General features: G+C 37.7%; 1 protein-coding gene across 1 annotated transcript in view; it reads left to right on the plus strand.

Moving 5' to 3' along the window:
• The window catches only part of CLSTN2 (calsyntenin 2), a 385424-nt gene that overhangs the window by 281752 nt on the left and 83855 nt on the right, over positions 1-19817 (plus strand). The window contains exons 3-4 of the mRNA XM_055817555.1: positions 11194-11389; positions 13131-13339. Of these exons, the coding sequence (XP_055673530.1) occupies positions 11194-11389; positions 13131-13339 (405 nt within the window). The remainder of the gene's footprint in view (positions 1-11193; positions 11390-13130; positions 13340-19817) is intronic.

Below are 19817 nucleotides of genomic sequence, written 5' to 3' on the forward strand. Positions count from 1 at the left end.
AAAAGCTAACGTGATCTTCAAAGCTGCTGAACAACACAATTTATGCCCTGTGTATAGCTCCTGCTCAGGAGAAAAGGTGAGGGCAGCAAACAGGATAACATCTAAGAGATACAGCAAGTAAGCAGGGTTTTTCAAGTATGTTAGATGGTAAAGAAACCCAAAACCCAGTGTTGAGCTCATTGTGGCTTTGAATTTACTGTTTAAAAATGAAGCTTTTTTGCATTACTGAATAATTAATATGCATAAGATATCCCATTGTAAAATGTTAAAAGCAACAGAGACCCTATTTTTTTTATGGAGTTCTTCATGATTGCCCTGTATCTACAGGCTTTATGCAGATGCAGTTTGTATATCCAGTATAGTTCCAAGTTTCTATATGGGAAAATATACTTTATACTACTAATAATCATACCATTATATGAAAGTAACGTTTCAAATCAACCTGAGATTTACTGGTTCACCATACCACCTACCATTATAAATACTGTGTCAAGGCTCTCTGCATCTGAAATTGTTTTGGTGGCTGGAGTTCCAACTGAATCACTGAATATATCAGGACCTGTTGTGGTGGATACCCGTGCATTAAAAAGCAAGAATCTTACTAAATTCTGAGTAGGTGTAAGTTATTGTCTCAGAGAAACCTGAGATTTTGTGCTGTTTAAGTATTTGTGCTGTTATTAGCAGATCAGTTGCTCGAAGGCAGCTCTGGAAACAGTGAGGTGGGCAGCTCACACACCTGAGGTTCTCACATCTCTAATGTGTGAAATATTAAGCATGAACAAGCTAAGGCAGTCCTAGACAAAGCTGTGGTGTGGAGTCTCTCTTGGATTTCTGTGCTTAAACCCCAGGCTTTCTCATGAGCTACCTGCGAGCGACAATTCACTATGAACCTTGTCTGCATCAAACCGCAGCCATTTGCTGACTGAGCTGTGGTCAGTGGCTGGACCATTTGATAACTTACTGGTGATGGTGGGGGGAGCAACCGTATGCACAGTATAAAATGACACTGATACTTATCTTTATAAAACCATGGCAGGAAATAAACTATACAGGGGGGAAAAAAAAAAAAAAAAAGAGGAGGTTTTAAGGCTGAGGCGAGTAAGTTAAACTGAATGTATCTTTTTAGATCTATAGATAACAATTCTAAGTTAGAGTGCAAATGATGTTCTGGTGAGAGATCTGCATTTACCTTTTCATTTGATGAATTTGTTATCTTCACTATGTTATTTCCATTCTGATAAAAGGACAGATGCTATATTTTTGATGATGTTATTTTTCATTTGTGATGATACTTTGTAATAGAAGCATATGTGTTCAAAGTAACTTACCATGTCTAGAGATGCAGTTCAACTTACGACTTTATACTTGGAGCTGAGTATTTCAGATTAGTTAAAGACAGGCAAGTGGAAGTAAAAACAAATGAAAAAAAGCTGTGATCAGGGGAAACCATATGGTACTTTTGTAACAATTAAACTCAGTGCTCTACTGCACGTCTGCAAGATGCACAGATTAAACCCTTGTGCCCAGGCTCCATGCCAAGATTAAATTAATATTCCTAAGCTTTTTATTTAATCTGCTTTTGTAAGAAGAGGCCATAGCAGAGTAAATCCCTGAGTGAAATCTTGGGGATGTGTAAGCACTTTACCCCTTTCATAACCTCTCACTCACCGTATTCTCTCACAAGTGTTTTTATGGGCATAAGGTTGAAACAGTCCTGAGATACCTAATGTGCCTCTGACATATTTTACTGTGCATGTTAACAAGAGTTTAGAAGCCTGTGAAAAGATCCAATCTTCATAATTTCCTTTTTATCTCACGTCATATGTTGCCAATGCTGTGAAAATTCCATGATTATCCAAAGGTATTTCGCGTTGCACCTCTCCAATGCTTATTTTTGCAAACTTGATTTGTCTGCATACAGACTTTGGGGAAAATTCTGATAAAATTTCACTTTATCCTCATTTAAAAAAAATGTCCTTCATTTAAAAAAAAAAGGCAAAAATAATTGCAGGAGGAACTTGCAGTCCTTTCTTTGTCTTATGTGCCCATCCAGAGTGCTCTCACTGCAGGCTTTCTAGCTATGAGACAGCCAGGAATCAGCACCTGTTCGTTCAAGCACAGCACCTTTCTAATGTGAGTTCTTGATTTCTGGCTTAGAGCTGGTGGCATCCAACTGGCTGCAGACTGCCATTTGCACGTAGCCTCAAATGATCACCCGTTGCTCTCGGGTGATTTTTTAATGGCATTCTTTTATCATTGACAAATTACAAATCTGAGGAAAAAAAAGAAGGTGAATGGTGCCCTCAAAATATTACCATGCTGGAAGAAGGACACAGGTCTATTGATAACCAGTAGCAACCCTTTATTTCTGCCTCATTTTTCTGTAGAACCTAATACTAATTTCTGTTTTGGTCTACATGTTTGGAATTATTTTATGGTTATTATTTTTGCAAGACATCCCTAGCTCCTAGTACTTGCTTCTCCTTTGATTTGTGCAGTGAAGTCCATTGCTTATATTATGTCCTAACCAGTCCAAAGTTCCTGATATAGTTCTCAGGTTAAAGCTGACTGATACCTTTGAGTAAAAAAAAAGCAGAAAAGCGAGTTGATCATTCACTGTGTGCTTTGAGTTAGCCAACTATACTCCAAAACAACACATTTTAAATTATTCAGGGGAATAATTTTAATAAATGCAACATTTTCTAAGCTGCTTTATTTCAGAAATTCTCTGCCTTGATATAGGGCCCCAGGGAAAGTGGTTTAATTAAAAAGTAAGTTTTTCTGTCAGTCTTCTGAGTCCTCAATAGACTAAACAGCTGCTGATTTCCTAATCTGAGTGTGACATGATGCTGTTCATTTTCTTATTTATCTCTGTATATCTCACAAGGGAGCCAAATCTAGCAGGTTGTGTTGGTGCACCTGTCCTGCTGCAGAAAATATTTGTGTTGGATTTGCCTCCCAGACTGCAGGAATTCTGTAAGCAGTACATATTTGCTAGACAACATTCCTAATCCTAGGTCTTCATTGAATTTGAAATTCTGGTCACATTATACATAATTACGTACTTTTATGTATGTTATTAGCATTTGTCCTTTAACAGCTGAGCAATACTTAGTAGCTAGAAATTATTGCAAGTGTTGTAATAACCATTTTAATCTGACATGCTGAGGCCTCTAAGTCTCTCTTATAAAAATAGGATCACCCTTTTCAAAGGATACGCACAGTAAAATGGGTCAGTGCTTCACTAGACAAGTTATCTCTTATTTTTTTCAGTGTAGACCTCACTAATCTAAAGGTGAAACAGCTTCCCAATCCATCTTTCAGACACAGATGTGGAATTAGGGCAGTGGTAGCATGTGGGCTTCTGTGTTTACTGCAAGATGATGTCTGAAGCAATGCAATGTTTCATCTGCTACAGCAGCAGGAAATCTGCAATCGCTGGTTGCAAATGTTGCAGCCTCAAGTGAACACTAATCAAATAACGCAGGTAGTGTGTTTGTTATTGATACCTGTGAAAAAGTAGGTCCGAAAATAACCCAATTGGGAACAGAGTAATAATGCTCCACTTAGCTTCTGGATGTGGATAAAGTTCCTTTTATTAGTGTGCTTTTTTGCAGGTTTAACTGCGTAGTTGCAGGATTATTTTTCAAATAGTTCATTATAATATGGTATTCTAAAAAATGGCAAGGCAGATGTTTCTCAGCAATGATCATGTAACTGTTAAAAGTGACTGTGCTCTGCCTTGCAGCATTTTTACTAAATTGGGCAGCTGTTTCTATATGTTGAATGTGTGTTTGTGTGATACTCAGATGCATTGCTGAATGCACAGGATACTTTTAAATGTGAAACACGAGGTTAGCAAAAGCCTCCCATTGCTGCAGGTGGGCGTGGATCTCCATATATTAATTATAATAGTATACTTTCTTGGTACTGCCCTTAAATTCATTCCTTTTTGCTTTCTTTCTCTCTTGAATCTTGAAGATTTCAAAAAGAAGAAAAGATTAGGAAGTATTTGAGGTTATTTGCAGTAGAATGTTCAATTTGATATGCATTTGGTTGATGGGAGGAATGATTGGCAATATTTTATATTTATATGCTTTTAGAATAGGTGTTTGATAACTGTATAGCCATTAGTTAATTAAGCACATCTTTATGTGCAGAAACCTTTACCTCCTTGTTATATGTTTTTATGATCCACCTCAATATTTATTGCAGTCTTCAAATAAACATGTACCTGTTCTCCATCATTTAAGCTGTAGTGCAAGGATCTCTTGTGCAGATCCAAGTGTACAATATGACCTGTTCTGCATCTAAGCAGTGGTGGTCCCATTTCCAACAAGAGCAACATGGTCATATATCTCTCTGTAATCACAGCACATCCATAAAAATTGCACTTTTCAAACAAGCTTTTTTTTTTTAAAAAAAAAAGAGTAGAGTAGGTTTTTCAGGTGCTTGGTTGTTGAGTGCCTTCATGACCTCAGTGATTTCCCTGGGAAACTTATTGTGGAGCCAGGAATAAACACAGATACGACTGCTGCTTATATGCTACCCACAGAACTATCATTTTAGCCTAAGCAATTGGTCCCTGCTTCAGCAGAAGAATGAAGTCTGGTTCGTTTGGTGTGAGCTTATGGCAACAATGAATCACTTGAAGTGCGGGTGCAGTTTTCTCCACTTTCCAATTTCAAATCCATAGAATAGGAAGGGTAGCAGTGGATTTATGCTCTTGCTTTGCAGAGCTTGTTGCCCATAAAATTAGATACGAGGAAATAATAATTTTTGTATTTTATTAAGATATGAATACATTCCTCTGTTTATGATTTCAGTATTGCTTTCCTGGATTTTAGTATTTCAGTATGAGTTTAATAGCTTTGACTTCAATGATTTGGAAAAGCATATACACTACTTACTGCCTTACTTCCCCCCAATCCTTAAAGATATTTTACATCTCTAATTATTATTTTGCCTCCTTTTCCTAAATGACTACCCTTTCCTCCCTCAAAATGTAACCTATGTTATCTAATTACTTAAACAGTAGCTACAGCTTATGATAGAAAAACTTGTCGAAGTAGTAAACCTTCCCAGTTGTATGGAGACAATAAAAGTCAGCAGCTCTTTACTGCAGGAATTGTTTGCAGGATTCCGGCAGAGAAGCCTGTGTACAGTTGTTATCTTGGAAGGCTGGATTAAAAATAAAACAAAAAGAAATGGCAAACCCTATACAAATTTATTGAAAAACCCAACATTGACTGCACACAGTGGATCCATGCTGCATGTCTGAGAAAACGGGTATCTAGTCGAATAGTAGTCCGAACTGCATTGCTTATTTGCAGATTTCCTTCCAATTGCCAACAGAGATCTTTGGTGATTGATATTCAAAGAACAGTGTGTGTGTGTTTGGATGTCCATCTGTATGTGGAGAGAGCATGTGTAAAAGGTTAAAGATTCAAATTTGATTCAGACTAAAAGTATTTTGATTTTGTTGACAAGAGTGGTTTTAAAACCTGTAGTCATAGCAAGGGGTAAGTCTTATCCACAAGTGAATTCATATGGTTTATAAAATTTTTGGAAGCCTAATTCTGCCATGTAGTATATGAAGAATATTAATTGCTCATGGTTGTCAAATACCTCTGTTATGACATGATGGATCTATGTAACTGAATCACACAAAGGGTGAAGGACACACAAAAGGGAAAAAAACCCAGTGTTGTTATCATTCATATGCAAGTCTTAAGAGGTCATTGTGATGTTTTGGTCGTGGTGTTCCTGTCTCTGTTCTTGAATTGAAACTCAAGGTGCATCAATCCTGAACGAAGTATTTGTCTGTTCTAAAGTGTGAGTGGATTTGTTTGTGATCACACGACTTTGATTCTTAGGCACTTTGGGATCTTTCAGGGACATTGTGCTTGCTTCAGGAAGTATAAAACCACAACCTTTATTCTAAATAAATGATCAGCTATGTTGATTTGTGCATCTGAGGAAAACACACATAAAAGTATAATAAAAGGTTAGAGAGAATAAAATCAGAACAGGATATGAATATAAATGAGTAATTTTGTCAGCAGTGAACTAATGAAACCTGGTTTCCTACGGGTCTGAGTTTCATATTTGAGTTACTGGTACCAAAAAGGTGCAAGATAGAATTGAAACTTTTGTTGTTGAGCTTTTGCAAGGTCTCTGTCACCCCTGCACTATTACTGTAGCTTCTCTGTATTGTGTGGCTATGTAATTTCATAGCACTTGTGGGAAACAACTCATCTTTTTAAAATGTAGCTGAAATTAGTAAATGCTGTGGGAATTAATGGCAGGAACAAATTCATGTGTGTATGTTCACACATGTAGATGTGTCCTGAACACAGCTGTGTAAACTCTATTCCATAAGCAATCATAAGGCCAATGCAGAGGACAGAACATGCAGGGAACTCTGCTTGGAGTTAATCATAGAACCATGGAGTCATTTAGGTTGGAAACAAGCTTTAAGATCCTTGAGTCCATCAGTAAACCCAGCACTGCCAAGCCCACCACTAAACCCTGTCCCTAAGTGCCATATCAACCTGTCTTTTAAATGGCTCCAGGGCTGGTGACTCAGTCACCTCCCTGGGCGGCCTGTTCCAGTGCTTTACCACCCTTTCAGTGTATCCAATGTAAACCTCCACCATGCAGCCTGAGGCCCTTTCCTCTTGTCCTATCACTTGCTATTTGGGAAAAGAGACCAACCCCCACCTGATGGCAGCCTCCTGTTGGGCAGCTGTAGGGAGAAGTAAGGTCTGCCTTGAGTCTCCTGTTTTTTCCAGGCTAAACAATCCCGGTTCCCTTGTGAACTTCATTGTCTTTCCTTGGACATGCACCGGCACCTTGATGTCTTTCTTGGACTGAAGGGCCCAAAATTGAAAACAGTGTTCAAGGTGCGGCCTCACCAGGGCTAAGGGGGACAATCACTGCCCTTGTCCTGCTGGCCACACTATTTCAGGTACAAGCCAGGTTGCTGTTGGCCTTGGCCACCTGGGCACACTGCTGGCCCATGTTCACCTGGCTGTCAACCAGCCCCCCAAGTCCTTTTCTGCCAGGTGCCTTTCCAGCCACTCTGCCCCCAGCCTGTAGCGCTGCCTGGGGTTGTTGTGACCCAGGTGAAGGACCAGGCACTGAGCCTGGTTGAATCTCATAGAATTTGAAACATTTGGTGATTCCTGAGTCATGTAGAACTTTTGGCTTTTATTAACTATTGATGAAAATGATCAAATGGCAGAGATCCCAGCTTTTCACTTGAAGTCTTCAGTAGTCTTGGTGTAATGAAAGCTGAAGAAAAAGCAAAGGTAGCTGTGAAAGGCCAAATTAGCATGAAATTTTTTAAATAACTTACAAAATTGAGTTCAAGTAAATAAATCTGTGTAGTTGTTGAAGGAGTAACATTGGGGATTTTTGTTTCTACTGAAGTGTGAGTTTTGCTTTTCATATAAAAGGCAGTAATTGTAATAAAATTTTGTTGATTAAGGCTTATAATCACTAAATCTTGCATGTAGATGTTGCTGAATATGAAACATTGTCTTTAGCAATTTGTAAACATTGGATAGATTTGTTGGTTATCTTTCAGAAATTATAAACTGTCAATAGCTTTTTCAGGGAATTATAATTTTTACAGAGGAAATACAAATAGTATCCTGGTGATTGTAATATAGCGAGTAACTAGTGCTCTCAACTTCAAATAATGTAGACTTCAAAGTTTGTGGGTGCTTTGGGCTAATGCTAATCTGAATGATTTGAAGAGAAAACATAATGTCCAGAATCTAATTAACACACAAATTGAAATGAATCAACTCTTGGTAAAGTTCAACCATGTAACCAGAAAATTTTATAGGAAGCAACTGGAATTCCTCAAGTTGTACATCCTGACCCTAGAAGAAGAGATATTTTCCCTCTACCCTGAGCACAATGGCTATAGGTTTTCATGGCTGTGCTTCTACCTTGATGTGGTATCACCAAGTTATCCCTATTTTATCAGCTCCCTCTCTCCACCGTTTTTATGATCACTAAATCCTATATCCACATGTTCCCAAACCCATTCAAATGAAAGTAAGAACTAGGGTTAATATTTTGCTGTGTTGTCTGTTGTAGAGAAAATAGTGTGCCAATTTGCACTCAAATTATTTCAGCCTTACAAAGGAGAAGGAAGGTGGGTGGTTCCAAGATCTGAATGTGGTGGTTTTGGAACTGGAATGGTGAGCTGGAATAAGAGAGAGAGCCTGTCTCCTTTTCCTCAAATGAATTATGTAAAAATACATAGCTAGGAACCGAGATTTACTGTAATAGAAGTTTAGCAGAATTCCTATTGATATCATGTAGGTCTGGGTTCAGCTCAGCTGGATTTAAAATAAAGCCCTGTAGCTCCATTTAATAATGAAAAATAATATATTTAAAAAACACTACTTTTCATGCCTAGTAACAGTAGTTCTATATATCTGTAAATGTATGATGTGTGTCTCAGTGTAAATTAGACCTTATTTAATTTTCTGCTTTGTTACAGCTGTTACAACTCTGTTACCATTTCAATTTCCAATATAGTTATTAAGGCACCTTTTTAGAATAATTTTTTACTATACATTTTCATTTTTCAACTGTGTTAACTCATGTCATTGGAAACAGTAGTAGAATCTTGCTTCTGAAAAAAATTACCTAGTTTTTAAAACATACACAGTTTTTTTCACGTAAGTAGGTTGTTGTAGTCAGAATCTGGAAGAGTGTGTGCGTTTTTTACAGTGTGTTTGCAAATATCTCCCCATACCCATGCAGCTGTCACTATCTTTGTCAAATGGGGATATAAAAGTCAAAATTAGAGTTATATATAAAGCTGAAGTATCTAGCATAGGAGCAGGACTTAGAGAGACTTAAAATATTTGCTGAGAACTAATTAGAACGTGTGCTGCTTCTATGATTACTTTGCATCAGGCCTCTGCATTTGGAGAGGAAAAAATGATGAACATTTACATTAAGGCTGAGAGAACTTATTTTCTGCCCTGAGCTACTTCTATTTTTTTGAGAACAGTAGGCTTGGAGGTCTGCAAATGCTGTATTGTTTACAGTCAAACAGAGGATCAATAAAATAATAAACATAAACCACTGAAGTTATGATTTCTGTTGAAGGACTGTGCATCTGAGCAAAACTTTGTCATTGAGGAGCTATGAAGGCCACTGTTATAGAATACAACAAATAGTATTTTTCCATTAGACTCCCCACATTTACACTGTTATTTTTATATTCAATTAAAACTGAAATCTACAATATCATTTTACAAGAATGTTTCATTTTGAAGTTGCAGGAAAATTAGGATACTTTTTTTTCAAAGGTATCTATAACAAAGTGATCGATACCCACAATCAAAGCTGAACAAACTGCTTCACTTCAGCCTTCTCTTAATCTTATGCTTTGTTTCCTATGCAACAGTTCACAAACATTTTGGAGTCTGCTTTTATGGATATGCAAAGTATTAGTCTTTTTCAGAGTCTGATTCTGAGAGTAAAATCCATTCCTTCTTCTACAGCCCACGTATTTGGCCTCATTGAGGGTGAAGGTAAAAGAGCTTTGGGAAGAGCAGCTTTCGTCTGCCTCGGAAAACCACCGCACCCCTTCATGCCACTTGAGTGAGTGGATGGAGCACAAATACTTAATGTATCTTCCAAGTGCCTCTTAATTACCTAAACAACTGTGCACTGGTCCTGTAAAGACATGCATAGGACAGATTACAATTGTTAGGTGTGGAATTCATCTGTCTAAATGTCAGTCTATGTAGCTGAGCTTAGCTTCAGCTCCCATCATAATAAAGGGAAACCTTTGTGGTGGTGGTTGAGGGAATATCCTAAAATGCCTGTATTTATATTCTGACTGTACCTAATCCCACTCTCCCCACACACATACCCTTCCCATTTTTATTTTCTCACACATAATAGGAACTATGAACTCCAGCACTTTTATAAAGTCACTGTCTACTCTCTTCTCTAAAAATACAGTGTATTCTAATAGAAAGAGAGAGAGAGGAGCCAGGCTTGAATTAGAGGTCACAGATTCAGAGTTAATTTAGAATTTGGCAGTTGACTCAGATATGACTGGCAAGGAGATTTCTAAAAGTCTGCAACTGTAAATTGGAAATAAATGGAAAAGGATTACGTGAGTGGGGGACAGCTTTGAATCCGTAACGTATGTCCCAAGACTAACTTGCTCATAAAGGAACATGTGTTTAATGTGTCATAAAAATATTTAAGCCACATTGGTCTTTGTATAAATATTTCATTTTTAAAGTTGGATTCTGGAGTGGCTAAAAATGAATTCAGTGTGCATATCCTTGCCACCAGTATGAAGGATGAAAAAAAAGGATCACCAGAAACAGGGGTTTTTTTCCATCTTCTAGACTCATTTTCTCACAAGTTTTTTATGTTGTCTCCTGTGTCCAAATAAATTTTTTTAGTCGTTCCTATATCATCTACTTTGTTATATATTCCTCTGAGAGAAGCTATGGATCTATTATATTAGGAGACAGTTTGGAGGCAGAGTGAGTTGCTGCCAAGAAGGCATTCATGTGTGAGTGTGTGAATGTGGGTGGGTAACTGAGGCGTACAAAAGGGATACTTGTCTCTGTTCTTTCAACTGATTTGTTCCAAAGATGATATATGTCTATAAATAAAGCAAGATGTATTTTGAATGTGCCCATGTTCTGCATCATTAATTTTTTCACTGTTGGGAAACTATAAACTGCAAGAATCTGAACATCTGCTACCACCTGGCAGCTCAAATGGCTCAAGGAAGGAGTGACAGCAGCTAGAGAAGACCACATCTAAAATATTATCTATTTTTCTTTCTGTTATTTTCTTTATCTAAATACAGTCATCTTAATTTAGCTCAACACTGATGTTAGTACCATAGGAAACTAGACTAGGGAATAGTCTCTAGGGCTTTTAGGAACCATTTAGTAATGACAGAGGAAGAGGGAAGTACGTGCCCAGGGCTGTGCTCCCCAGATCAGGCTGTATGAGCACATGGCTAATGGCCCTGCTGGATTGGGGTATAAACTGATGCCTGAGTCTGTAATAACCCCATCTATAACAGCATGTGAAATACAAGTGAGTGCTAACTTCTCCAGTGTCGCTCTAGTGGATAAGGCTTAGACCTCCCTGGTTATGATTGTTTTATATTATTTCCCACAGGTGAAATTTGTGCTTTTAAAATCCATGGACAAGAAATGCCCTTTGAAGCTGTTGTGCTAAACAAGACATCTGGAGAAGGTCGTCTTCAAGCAAAAAGTCCTATTGACTGTGAATTGCAGAAGGAATACACATTCATCATCCAGGCCTATGATTGTGGATCGGGACCAGGTGGAACAAACTGGAAAAAATCTCACAAGTGGGTAAAACTTAAAAGATTTATTTTTATTTTTTTTACTTTGGTGTACATTTACTTTACAGTACAGATAAATGTTGAAGGACTCCTTTTTCTATTGTAGTCAGGTATAAAGCAAATAAAACTAAGATGAGCCATTGTTGCAATAGTTCATCCACTTTTTATTCCTCTTTTCTTTTAGAAAGTATTTTTCTTTTTTTGCCTCCTGCAGTTTGACCCATTCTGCAATGGTTCCAGTTAAAGCTTTTAACAGGATTGTTGTTCAAGTGGAAAATGCATCTCAGTTTTGGTTTGTTTTTCCATTCTTGGTTTCACATTAAAAACAGATCATCCAGGACATGGAAAGATAGCTTTTAATTGATGCTTAAAAATTCTAAATAGGTTTCCTCTCCATTTATCTCATTAATGGTAAGAAAAGATACATCACCTTTTTTTTTTTCCCCGTATGCTCATGCATATAACCTGCAGCAGTGTTGCCCTTGCACAGTGTGTTGCTGACCTCAGCTTTTGGACAGCAAGTCTAAGAAGAATTAAAAAACTCTTGGAAGAGGAGGGTACGGGAGGTTAGTAGGTGGTGTTTTTTACTGTGGAGCCAGTTTACTGCATAAGTTTCAGTAGCGCAGTGCCTTTTTTCCCCTTCAATTCATGAAACCAAGCTCCAGACCATTTGTCATTAAAGATTAATTTAACTCGCATGTAGATGTGTAACTGCTGTACAAATTGTTCGTTTTGCTGAAAGCCATTTAAATAAATGATTAATAGTAATCATTCTTCCTTTTGCTCGTTCAGGATACATGACAATTAAAAATGTAATTAGCTTTATAATGCATGCTGAACTTTTTTCAGGATATTTAAAAAGGATACACATTTAGAAGGAAGCCTGTAGTACGAAATAACCATCAAATCACAGAAACAGTTTTTGCTTCATATTATTAAAATTTATAATGTTTTTTCCTTGCATGTCAGTAAGAAGCTAGTATGTTCTGTTTGTGGAAAATTTTGGTCAAATCCTGACCAAATTAAACCTGGCCCATTGGGACCAGACTTTGTTATGCTTTCTTGTAATGGTTTGTATACTAAACCACATGGTAAGCTAGGCTGTCTGGGGCCCCAACCTTCAGTACTGGCTCTGGCATTGAACTAGAAAGTCCTTTCACTGCTCTGTGCCTCTGTTACCTTGCCCATCAGAACAGATATCAAATTCTTTCAAAGGCAGGCCTTTAGAGTTTGCTTTTTAAATACTAAAGGCCTGATATTTTTGACCCTCAATGGTGTACATGTACAATGGTGTAAGTAATTAAAGGATGAGATAATCAGCAGAAGGAGAGAGCCTTATTTAATATCGAAGAATGTTCATTAACTGACCATTTTTAGGTAATGAATATGTAAGACTACTGTAATTCTCTTCCTCTTTTTTTTTTGGGGGGGGGGGGTTGTTAACTGATTTTATACTGCAACGATATCATTGACTTCTGCTGGGGTCCATTTTAAGAGGCAGAGTGATTTTAATAGGGAGCACCATGAAGCCCTCTCTCTATGTGCTGTGGCAATAGTTTTTTTCCTAATGCTACATTAAGATACTAAGCTGGGCAAATTGAACATAGGTGTTCAATAATATATCATTTAGCAGATGTTCACACAGTTTTCTAGATATATTAGTTTTTTTCAACTTTTTTGAAAGCAGACAGTGAGTTATGTGTCATAATAAATTAATTTTTCTCTTTGATATGTTTACCTATTTTAGGGCAGTGGTCCATATCCAGGTAAAGGACGTCAATGAGTTTTCACCAACTTTCAAGGAGAGTGTATATAAGGCCACCGTGACAGAGGGAAAGATCTATGACAGCATACTGCAGGTAGAAGCCATAGACGAGGACTGTTCCCCACAGTATAGCCAGATCTGCAATTATGAAATTGTCACAACTGACGTTCCTTTTGCCATTGACAGAAATGGTGAGTATGGAGGAGGAGCTCTGCAACAGCGGTAATTTCTGTAAGTGATGTAATTACCTATTGATACTAGCTGATAACCTGGCTTGAGTTTTAACTCAAGAGAGTAATCCTTTCCTCATCTCAGAGAACGAAGGATCTGTCACACTGGGAAATTCCATCCTTTTTATGTGAGATTTGGTCAGAAAGTAGTACAGTAATGTACTGTGGAAATTAAACCCCCAATTTTATATGAGCAGTATGTTTCTCTGTTACTCAGTCCATTATCTTAATTGTCTCAGATGTGGTTTTCCATCCAAGTGATGGTATTTCCTAATGCAGCATGTAGCCCTACCTAACGGGGTTTATTCACTGGTTTATAGCTGGTGCCATTTTTCTGAACTTTCTGGAGCAGAGTCTAAATGTAGAATTTACAACATTCTGGATATGTTTATTGTTTATTAGAACTTGCAGGCTGTGGGTCCATTTGTGGTGCTTCCCAAAGCAGATCTGTTATTCTGCGGTACGGAAGAAAATATGCTTTGGACAAGAAGTATCATTTTTTTAATGGTTACATATTTTAGGTATTTTTCTGATTTATATAGTATTATAAAAAAATAATAAACCATATAAGTTTTCCATATGCAACAATTTTTTACATTGGTGGCCCTGTCTGCCAGCTTCCCACTTTTCCCAGTCAAACTCTCACCAGGGAAAAGCACAGAACTTGACACTGAGTTCAGGAGAGGTAGCTGGGCTGCATTAAAAATGTGTTGAAGATCCTCCCTCCCATTCTCTGCTCGATTCAGACAATACAAAATAGTAGCTCTGTCTTTCACATACTTCAGCAGTCCCATATTGGCATCACTTTATAGATGAGTCCTTGTTATAGATATTCACTTGTGCAGAAGTTCAAATAGAAATTCCCCTGCTCACAGAACTTGTTTCCCTGGATTAAGCACCCTGTGTGCACGCCCAGCAATGCTCTGATTTATCCTTCCTAACAGAAGTATTTAATCCATGTTGTATGTAGGAAGGGAATACTTTTTGGAGATTGATTTTTGGCCAAATTGGAAATCGAAAGTATGCATGGAGCTACTGTTTTCTCTAAGCAGTCATTTTCACATTGGAATGTTTCATAAAAATCTTTCCCCTATTAAAAAATTAGTCATGTTTATTTGTGCAGTTCTTGCACAATGCACTGCTGAGCATCAAAAGATAACAACCTGTTGGCATCGATAAACTGTAAATGGTATTGAGGAAAAAAGCTACCTTGTTATATTTCTCCACTGGGAGGCAAGTATACTATACAGGAGGTATAATCTTAACAAGTATGCTTGTGTTTAAGTAAATGAGGTCAGCTGGCACAGTAATTTTTTGCCAGAGCAATAGCACAAAGGATGTTTTACTGGAAATGGGTATTTGGAAATAGATAATTGTGTGCAAGTCTCTAGAAGCTTTTCCTCTCTATGGGTTTGTTATTTTTTTTTCTATTTGTGAGATTTACCATCCTGTCATAAAAGGAAATTCTCCATTTTTCTATTTGAAGCCATTATTTTTCCTGAGCTCCATGAGACTTGTCAGTATGGGGCTGGTTACTTACACAAGTCGCAGGTGGTTTCGTAATTTCTTACCAGGTTTTTCAGAGATATCGTGGATAAATAATACACTGAGATTAGCATGACACAGAGCAGGCATTTCTAGTGCTTATGCCTTTTCAGCTCCTATCACGCAGTGCAGCTGGCTCATGAGTGATCATGAGTTTCTTACAGTTGGAGGGATGATCAAAAGCATGTGAAGCATCAGGAATCCTTGGTTACGTCTTTGTCCTCGTGTACCTGGGACCTGCTTTTCAGCAAAGGCAATGAGAAAATCACGACTTTAAAGCCTGCAGTAAATAATTGGTTTAAGTTGTAATGGTTGCCGTTCCTTGGTTGTGAATTCAATTAATATTTTTTGATCTATTTGTTCATTAAAAGAACAGTGTTGCCACAATCAACAGTAATTGCAGTCTAATTTGCAATTTTTTTTAGATAATGGTAATTGCTTAAAGCCACTGGGATTAGAGACAGAGTTAGAATAGATGGTTGCACTTTTATTTTGCGACAGAAATAAGTTGCTTAGTTCCAACACATTTCACTGCTTAGAATGTCTATGCCAGCTGATATAAACTTTCTCTGGTGCAAATTCTTTGGCATTGTGCCTGTTTCTGTTACATATAGGATGCTTAAAATAGATGTATGAGATGCCTGGGACTGTCTGTTACTGTACTAATTAGGATTTTGTTTATAGTTCTTCTGCCCATTGTGAAAACAAATTAGGTTCTTGTGTCTTCTGCAAGTTATGATTTTTTTCCTATTTTTAGTAACATAAGTGTGGAATATCATTGCCCAGAAAGAGTATTTAACTGGATGCTCTAGAATTAAGTCTAAATATTGCAGAGGGCTGCAAAAGCAGGGAGTGCGTGAGGAAAACTTGCCATTGTCAGTCCCTGATGAGACTGATCACCAGCAGCCTGTGAAACTAACCACAAATGGAGGCCTTTAGAAAGATGAACATGCTATTCTGTCAACTTTTTTGTTTTGGCAGACCATTGTCTTTTTAGGCAAAACTTATTTCTTGTGTCTACAACAACCCGGGGAGCATTTTGTTGTCTTGAAAAATTGTATTACACGTTGGGGAACATTTGTAGAAAGGAAGAGAGAATCTTCCAGAGCGTAGCAGTGCACATCACCAAACTGTGTGAAGCAGAAGTGCGTAAGCACCCAGCACTGGCATGGGAAGCAGCATTCAGCTCAGGTGTAGTTCTTGTAGACCTTTGTAAGTTAGGCACCTAAAGGTAGGTATCATAAAGCTTCCCATTTACACCTGGCAGCTTTGACCCCTGGTATGTAATTTCTTCGTGAATAAAATTATGTTGTGTTATGAAACCATAACACCGAGAATTAACTCTTGTATACGATGAGCATAACTTGGAAGGTAATGAACTGTTGGTTATAAAATACAGTCATGTAACGGCAAAGGACAAATTTGTGCTTTGCTATGCAAAGAACTGGGACTAAAGGTATAAAATACATGTTTTAAGAGACTTTTGCATGCAGCTTAGTTTAGTTGTCAGCAGAGAATCTCAATCAAGTCAGTTATCATATCAATATTGTGTAGGCTTTTTTTCAGGTAACAGAAGAATTAAACTACAATGCACAGATCTGTTGTAATGCCAGCAGAACATTTTTATGCATTTTCTGCCTTCATTTGTCAGGTATCACAGTCAGATAATCACAGAATTCAGATAGAGATACAAATTCAGCCACGGATCTGACCTACTTTCTTCTCTAAAATGGGAGTAACTGTATTTGCCACCCACCACTGGGAAGCACTTCACAAATACATGCTCAGATTGTTCAATAGAAAGATGAGTTACTGACTTTCCTGTCCAGTCAGCACAGGTTCTATTAAGTTACCTATCTTAGATGTCGACAGAATCTCACAAGGTCATCCTTTACAGCACTGAAATCTGTTAGGAGCTATAAAAACTTCATATTGTCAAAAAAATGATGAAACTTTATAGTTAAGCATTTGCATGCAATATTTATTTGTTTATTACACCAGAGTTTCTTTCTGTTGTCACTGAAAAGTGCACTTTTTTGACAACAAGCAATTCTAATCTTTCAGTTGAGTTATGGTCAAATACAGCTTCTGGTGGCTCTTGGCAGCTGGGAATGTTGGGCTGCTGCTCCTGGGAGCAGACTGTAGTCAGAGGCCACTCACGAAGCAGTGCTAGCCCTCATCACTTTTAAGGGTTAAGAGATTCAGTTTTATACTACTTAGACACACAGGGAGTAAGTATGGAATTTGAGAGGGAATTGCCACAGTAAATTAGTCAAGTCTTTCCCCATTCTTGTGACTGCTCTAAAATAAGATGAAAGACAGCCATAAAAGAGGAATGTCTGTGTCAAACTATCCCCAAAACTGACCTCGAGGAAACAAAGGTTTGAATGTGTGTATCCTCAAGCAGGAATTTTTATACTCCTGTTGTCACTTATCTGGGTTTTGTTTTTTTTAAATCTATTATAGCTCTAGGTATTTCCAGGAAAAGGCAGAGATTTAGAAAGACTGGAAAAAAAAAAAAAGAAAAAATTATGGCCTAATTTTGAACTGTGCGGAAAAGTACTTCTCCATTAAAACTTTCTGGTTTTAATGTATTGATTGCAATTTTGTCTGTGAGTGAGATGTAAATATAAATTATCACTATCATTTCTAAACTTTAATTATTCTGTATTTATAGTGCTTCCTTTCTGTCTCTACTTTTTAATCATACTGCTTAAATTGTAAAATAAAAAAGGAGCATAAAGCTTCTGAGGTAACAGAAAAATAGAATAATTAAGAAATCAAGAAACTATGGTAACATCTGAAAGATCTCCAAATGACCTTCCAGAGTAACGTGTTATAGTCAGAATCTTTGTAGTTCAAATCTTCAAAGACCATAGGGAAATACAAATCTTGGAAGATAGATTTAGTGATATGCGAATGTGTTGTTATGATTTATGAATCTTAAATGGCAGTTAATGCACCACACAAATTCTAGCAGTCTGATAGTGTAGATTCTGAAAATTTTGGTTTCTTGAGAATATCACTGCTGATCATGGACTGAAATAATACCAAGGGGAACCAGAGAGGGAAGTATAAACATTCATTTAAGATATAACACAGAAAGGAAAGAACAACCAAACAGATATTAAATGAATAGTTCAGTATACGGTGGCAGTGTTTGATTAAATCCTCTTAGGCAGGTACTAATCAAGCACCTCAGGACAGTAAAATGGATAGGTTAATTTGTTTTGCCAATTACTAACTCAAAAATAATGAAGTACTTGATATCGTTATTGCAGTTGCTTTTATGATGGGAAGAGCTATCTGCATGGCAGACTTGAAAAATGCCTGGTAAGGTGAGGTGCCTGAGAGAGAGCCAACGTAGCTGTTGGACAAAGTACTGTTTTCTTATTAGCCTTCACGAGGTCGTTCTGCTTCTCCATTTGAGACATAAAACCACTGATAGCATTTGTCCTCCTCTGTGCCCTGCTCAGAAAGGGAGGGGTTAAGACTCAAAGTCAACAGAAAATGGGGTATTCAGCCTGATTTATAGCTGCAGATGTAAAGGTCTATTTAAAGTACAAATTTTGAACCAGAAGATGGCGATAATTGCAAAAGCAGCCTTTCTTCAAGCCTCGAACCTCATCTGAACAGTTTTGCATGGGTTTCAGTTGAACTACTAGCGTTGGTTTTAAGGCAGTAGTAGTAGTAGTCAGAAAAGCGTTGGGCCCTGACAAGGTAAGGAGTGTGCATCAGAAAGAGACACCTGCTGAAAGTCTTGAGAAACTGACGGAGGTTTACCAAGACTTTTTTAAGAAGCTACATGTGTCTGCTTTTGCCTGTCTCATTCATTTGAACAGTAAAAAAAGCCCCACACCCAAAATGCCAAACAGTGCCAGCATGCCTAGTGACAGACACTTTCACCAGCCCCTGTGGGAATCACATCACTGTATTTGACTACGTTCCAGGATTTGGGTTCTCCCCATGCCAAATTTAGCTGAAACGACTTGATTTTGCAGATCCATGCTTGAAAGCAGTTGTTATGCATAGCATTGATCCAGAGTCAATTTGTTTCTTGAATCCCAGAACAAACATTCTCTTTGAAAGCAATGGGATAAAAGAGCAAAAGTGTGAAATGTATTAAACAGTCTCAAGTTACAACTTGAGCAAGAAGTGCAGTCCAGTGGAACTGGGCAGAATTAAAATGGTGAACTCATTCATTACAAAAACACACATTCTGCATGATAATCTTCCAGTCCTGCAGGAAGTACTCTGAGAAAGATCTTTCCATTTCCTTCTGAAAGATGTAATGCCTTTGTTCCCAAAGGTAACGTGTCACCTTTATATATGTGGCAGCTTCAGCAGATAATCTCTGTTGTTGTTGAGTGTTATTTTCCATGTGATAACTCTGTGCTGTCATACCAAATACTGGTGAGAGCTCTAATGTAGAAGGTGATTCTGGGGCTTTTATGATTTTTAAAACCCAGGGAAAGATGTTAAAGGGCTAAACATCTCTCTCACCTAAAGGATAATAGCTTTAGGGGAAAAGAGGTAGATACTTAGGCTGGGGAGATGTTCAGCAGTGGATCTCAGGAATGTGGTTGTCATGTTAAAGCAGTATATCCTGGAAAGATGTGGAAAATTAGGTTGCACCTACTAATACTTTTACATTTCCAGATTTAACAGCTAGTCTTACAGTACTTAGAAAATTTTGTTGAGCAGATGTTTCCTTATATAGAATTATAGAATCATTTAGGTTGGAAAAGACCTTTGAGATCATCAAGTCCCACCGTTAACCCAGGACTGCCAAATCTATCACTAAGCCATGTTGCTAAGTGCCACATCTATGTGTTTTTTCAACACCTCCAGGGATGGTGATTCCACCACCTCCCTGGGCAGCCTGTTCCAAAGC

The sequence above is a fragment of the Falco peregrinus genome, chromosome 12 (assembly GCF_023634155.1).
Source record: "Falco peregrinus isolate bFalPer1 chromosome 12, bFalPer1.pri, whole genome shotgun sequence".
Classification (NCBI taxonomy): domain Eukaryota; kingdom Metazoa; phylum Chordata; class Aves; order Falconiformes; family Falconidae; genus Falco; species Falco peregrinus.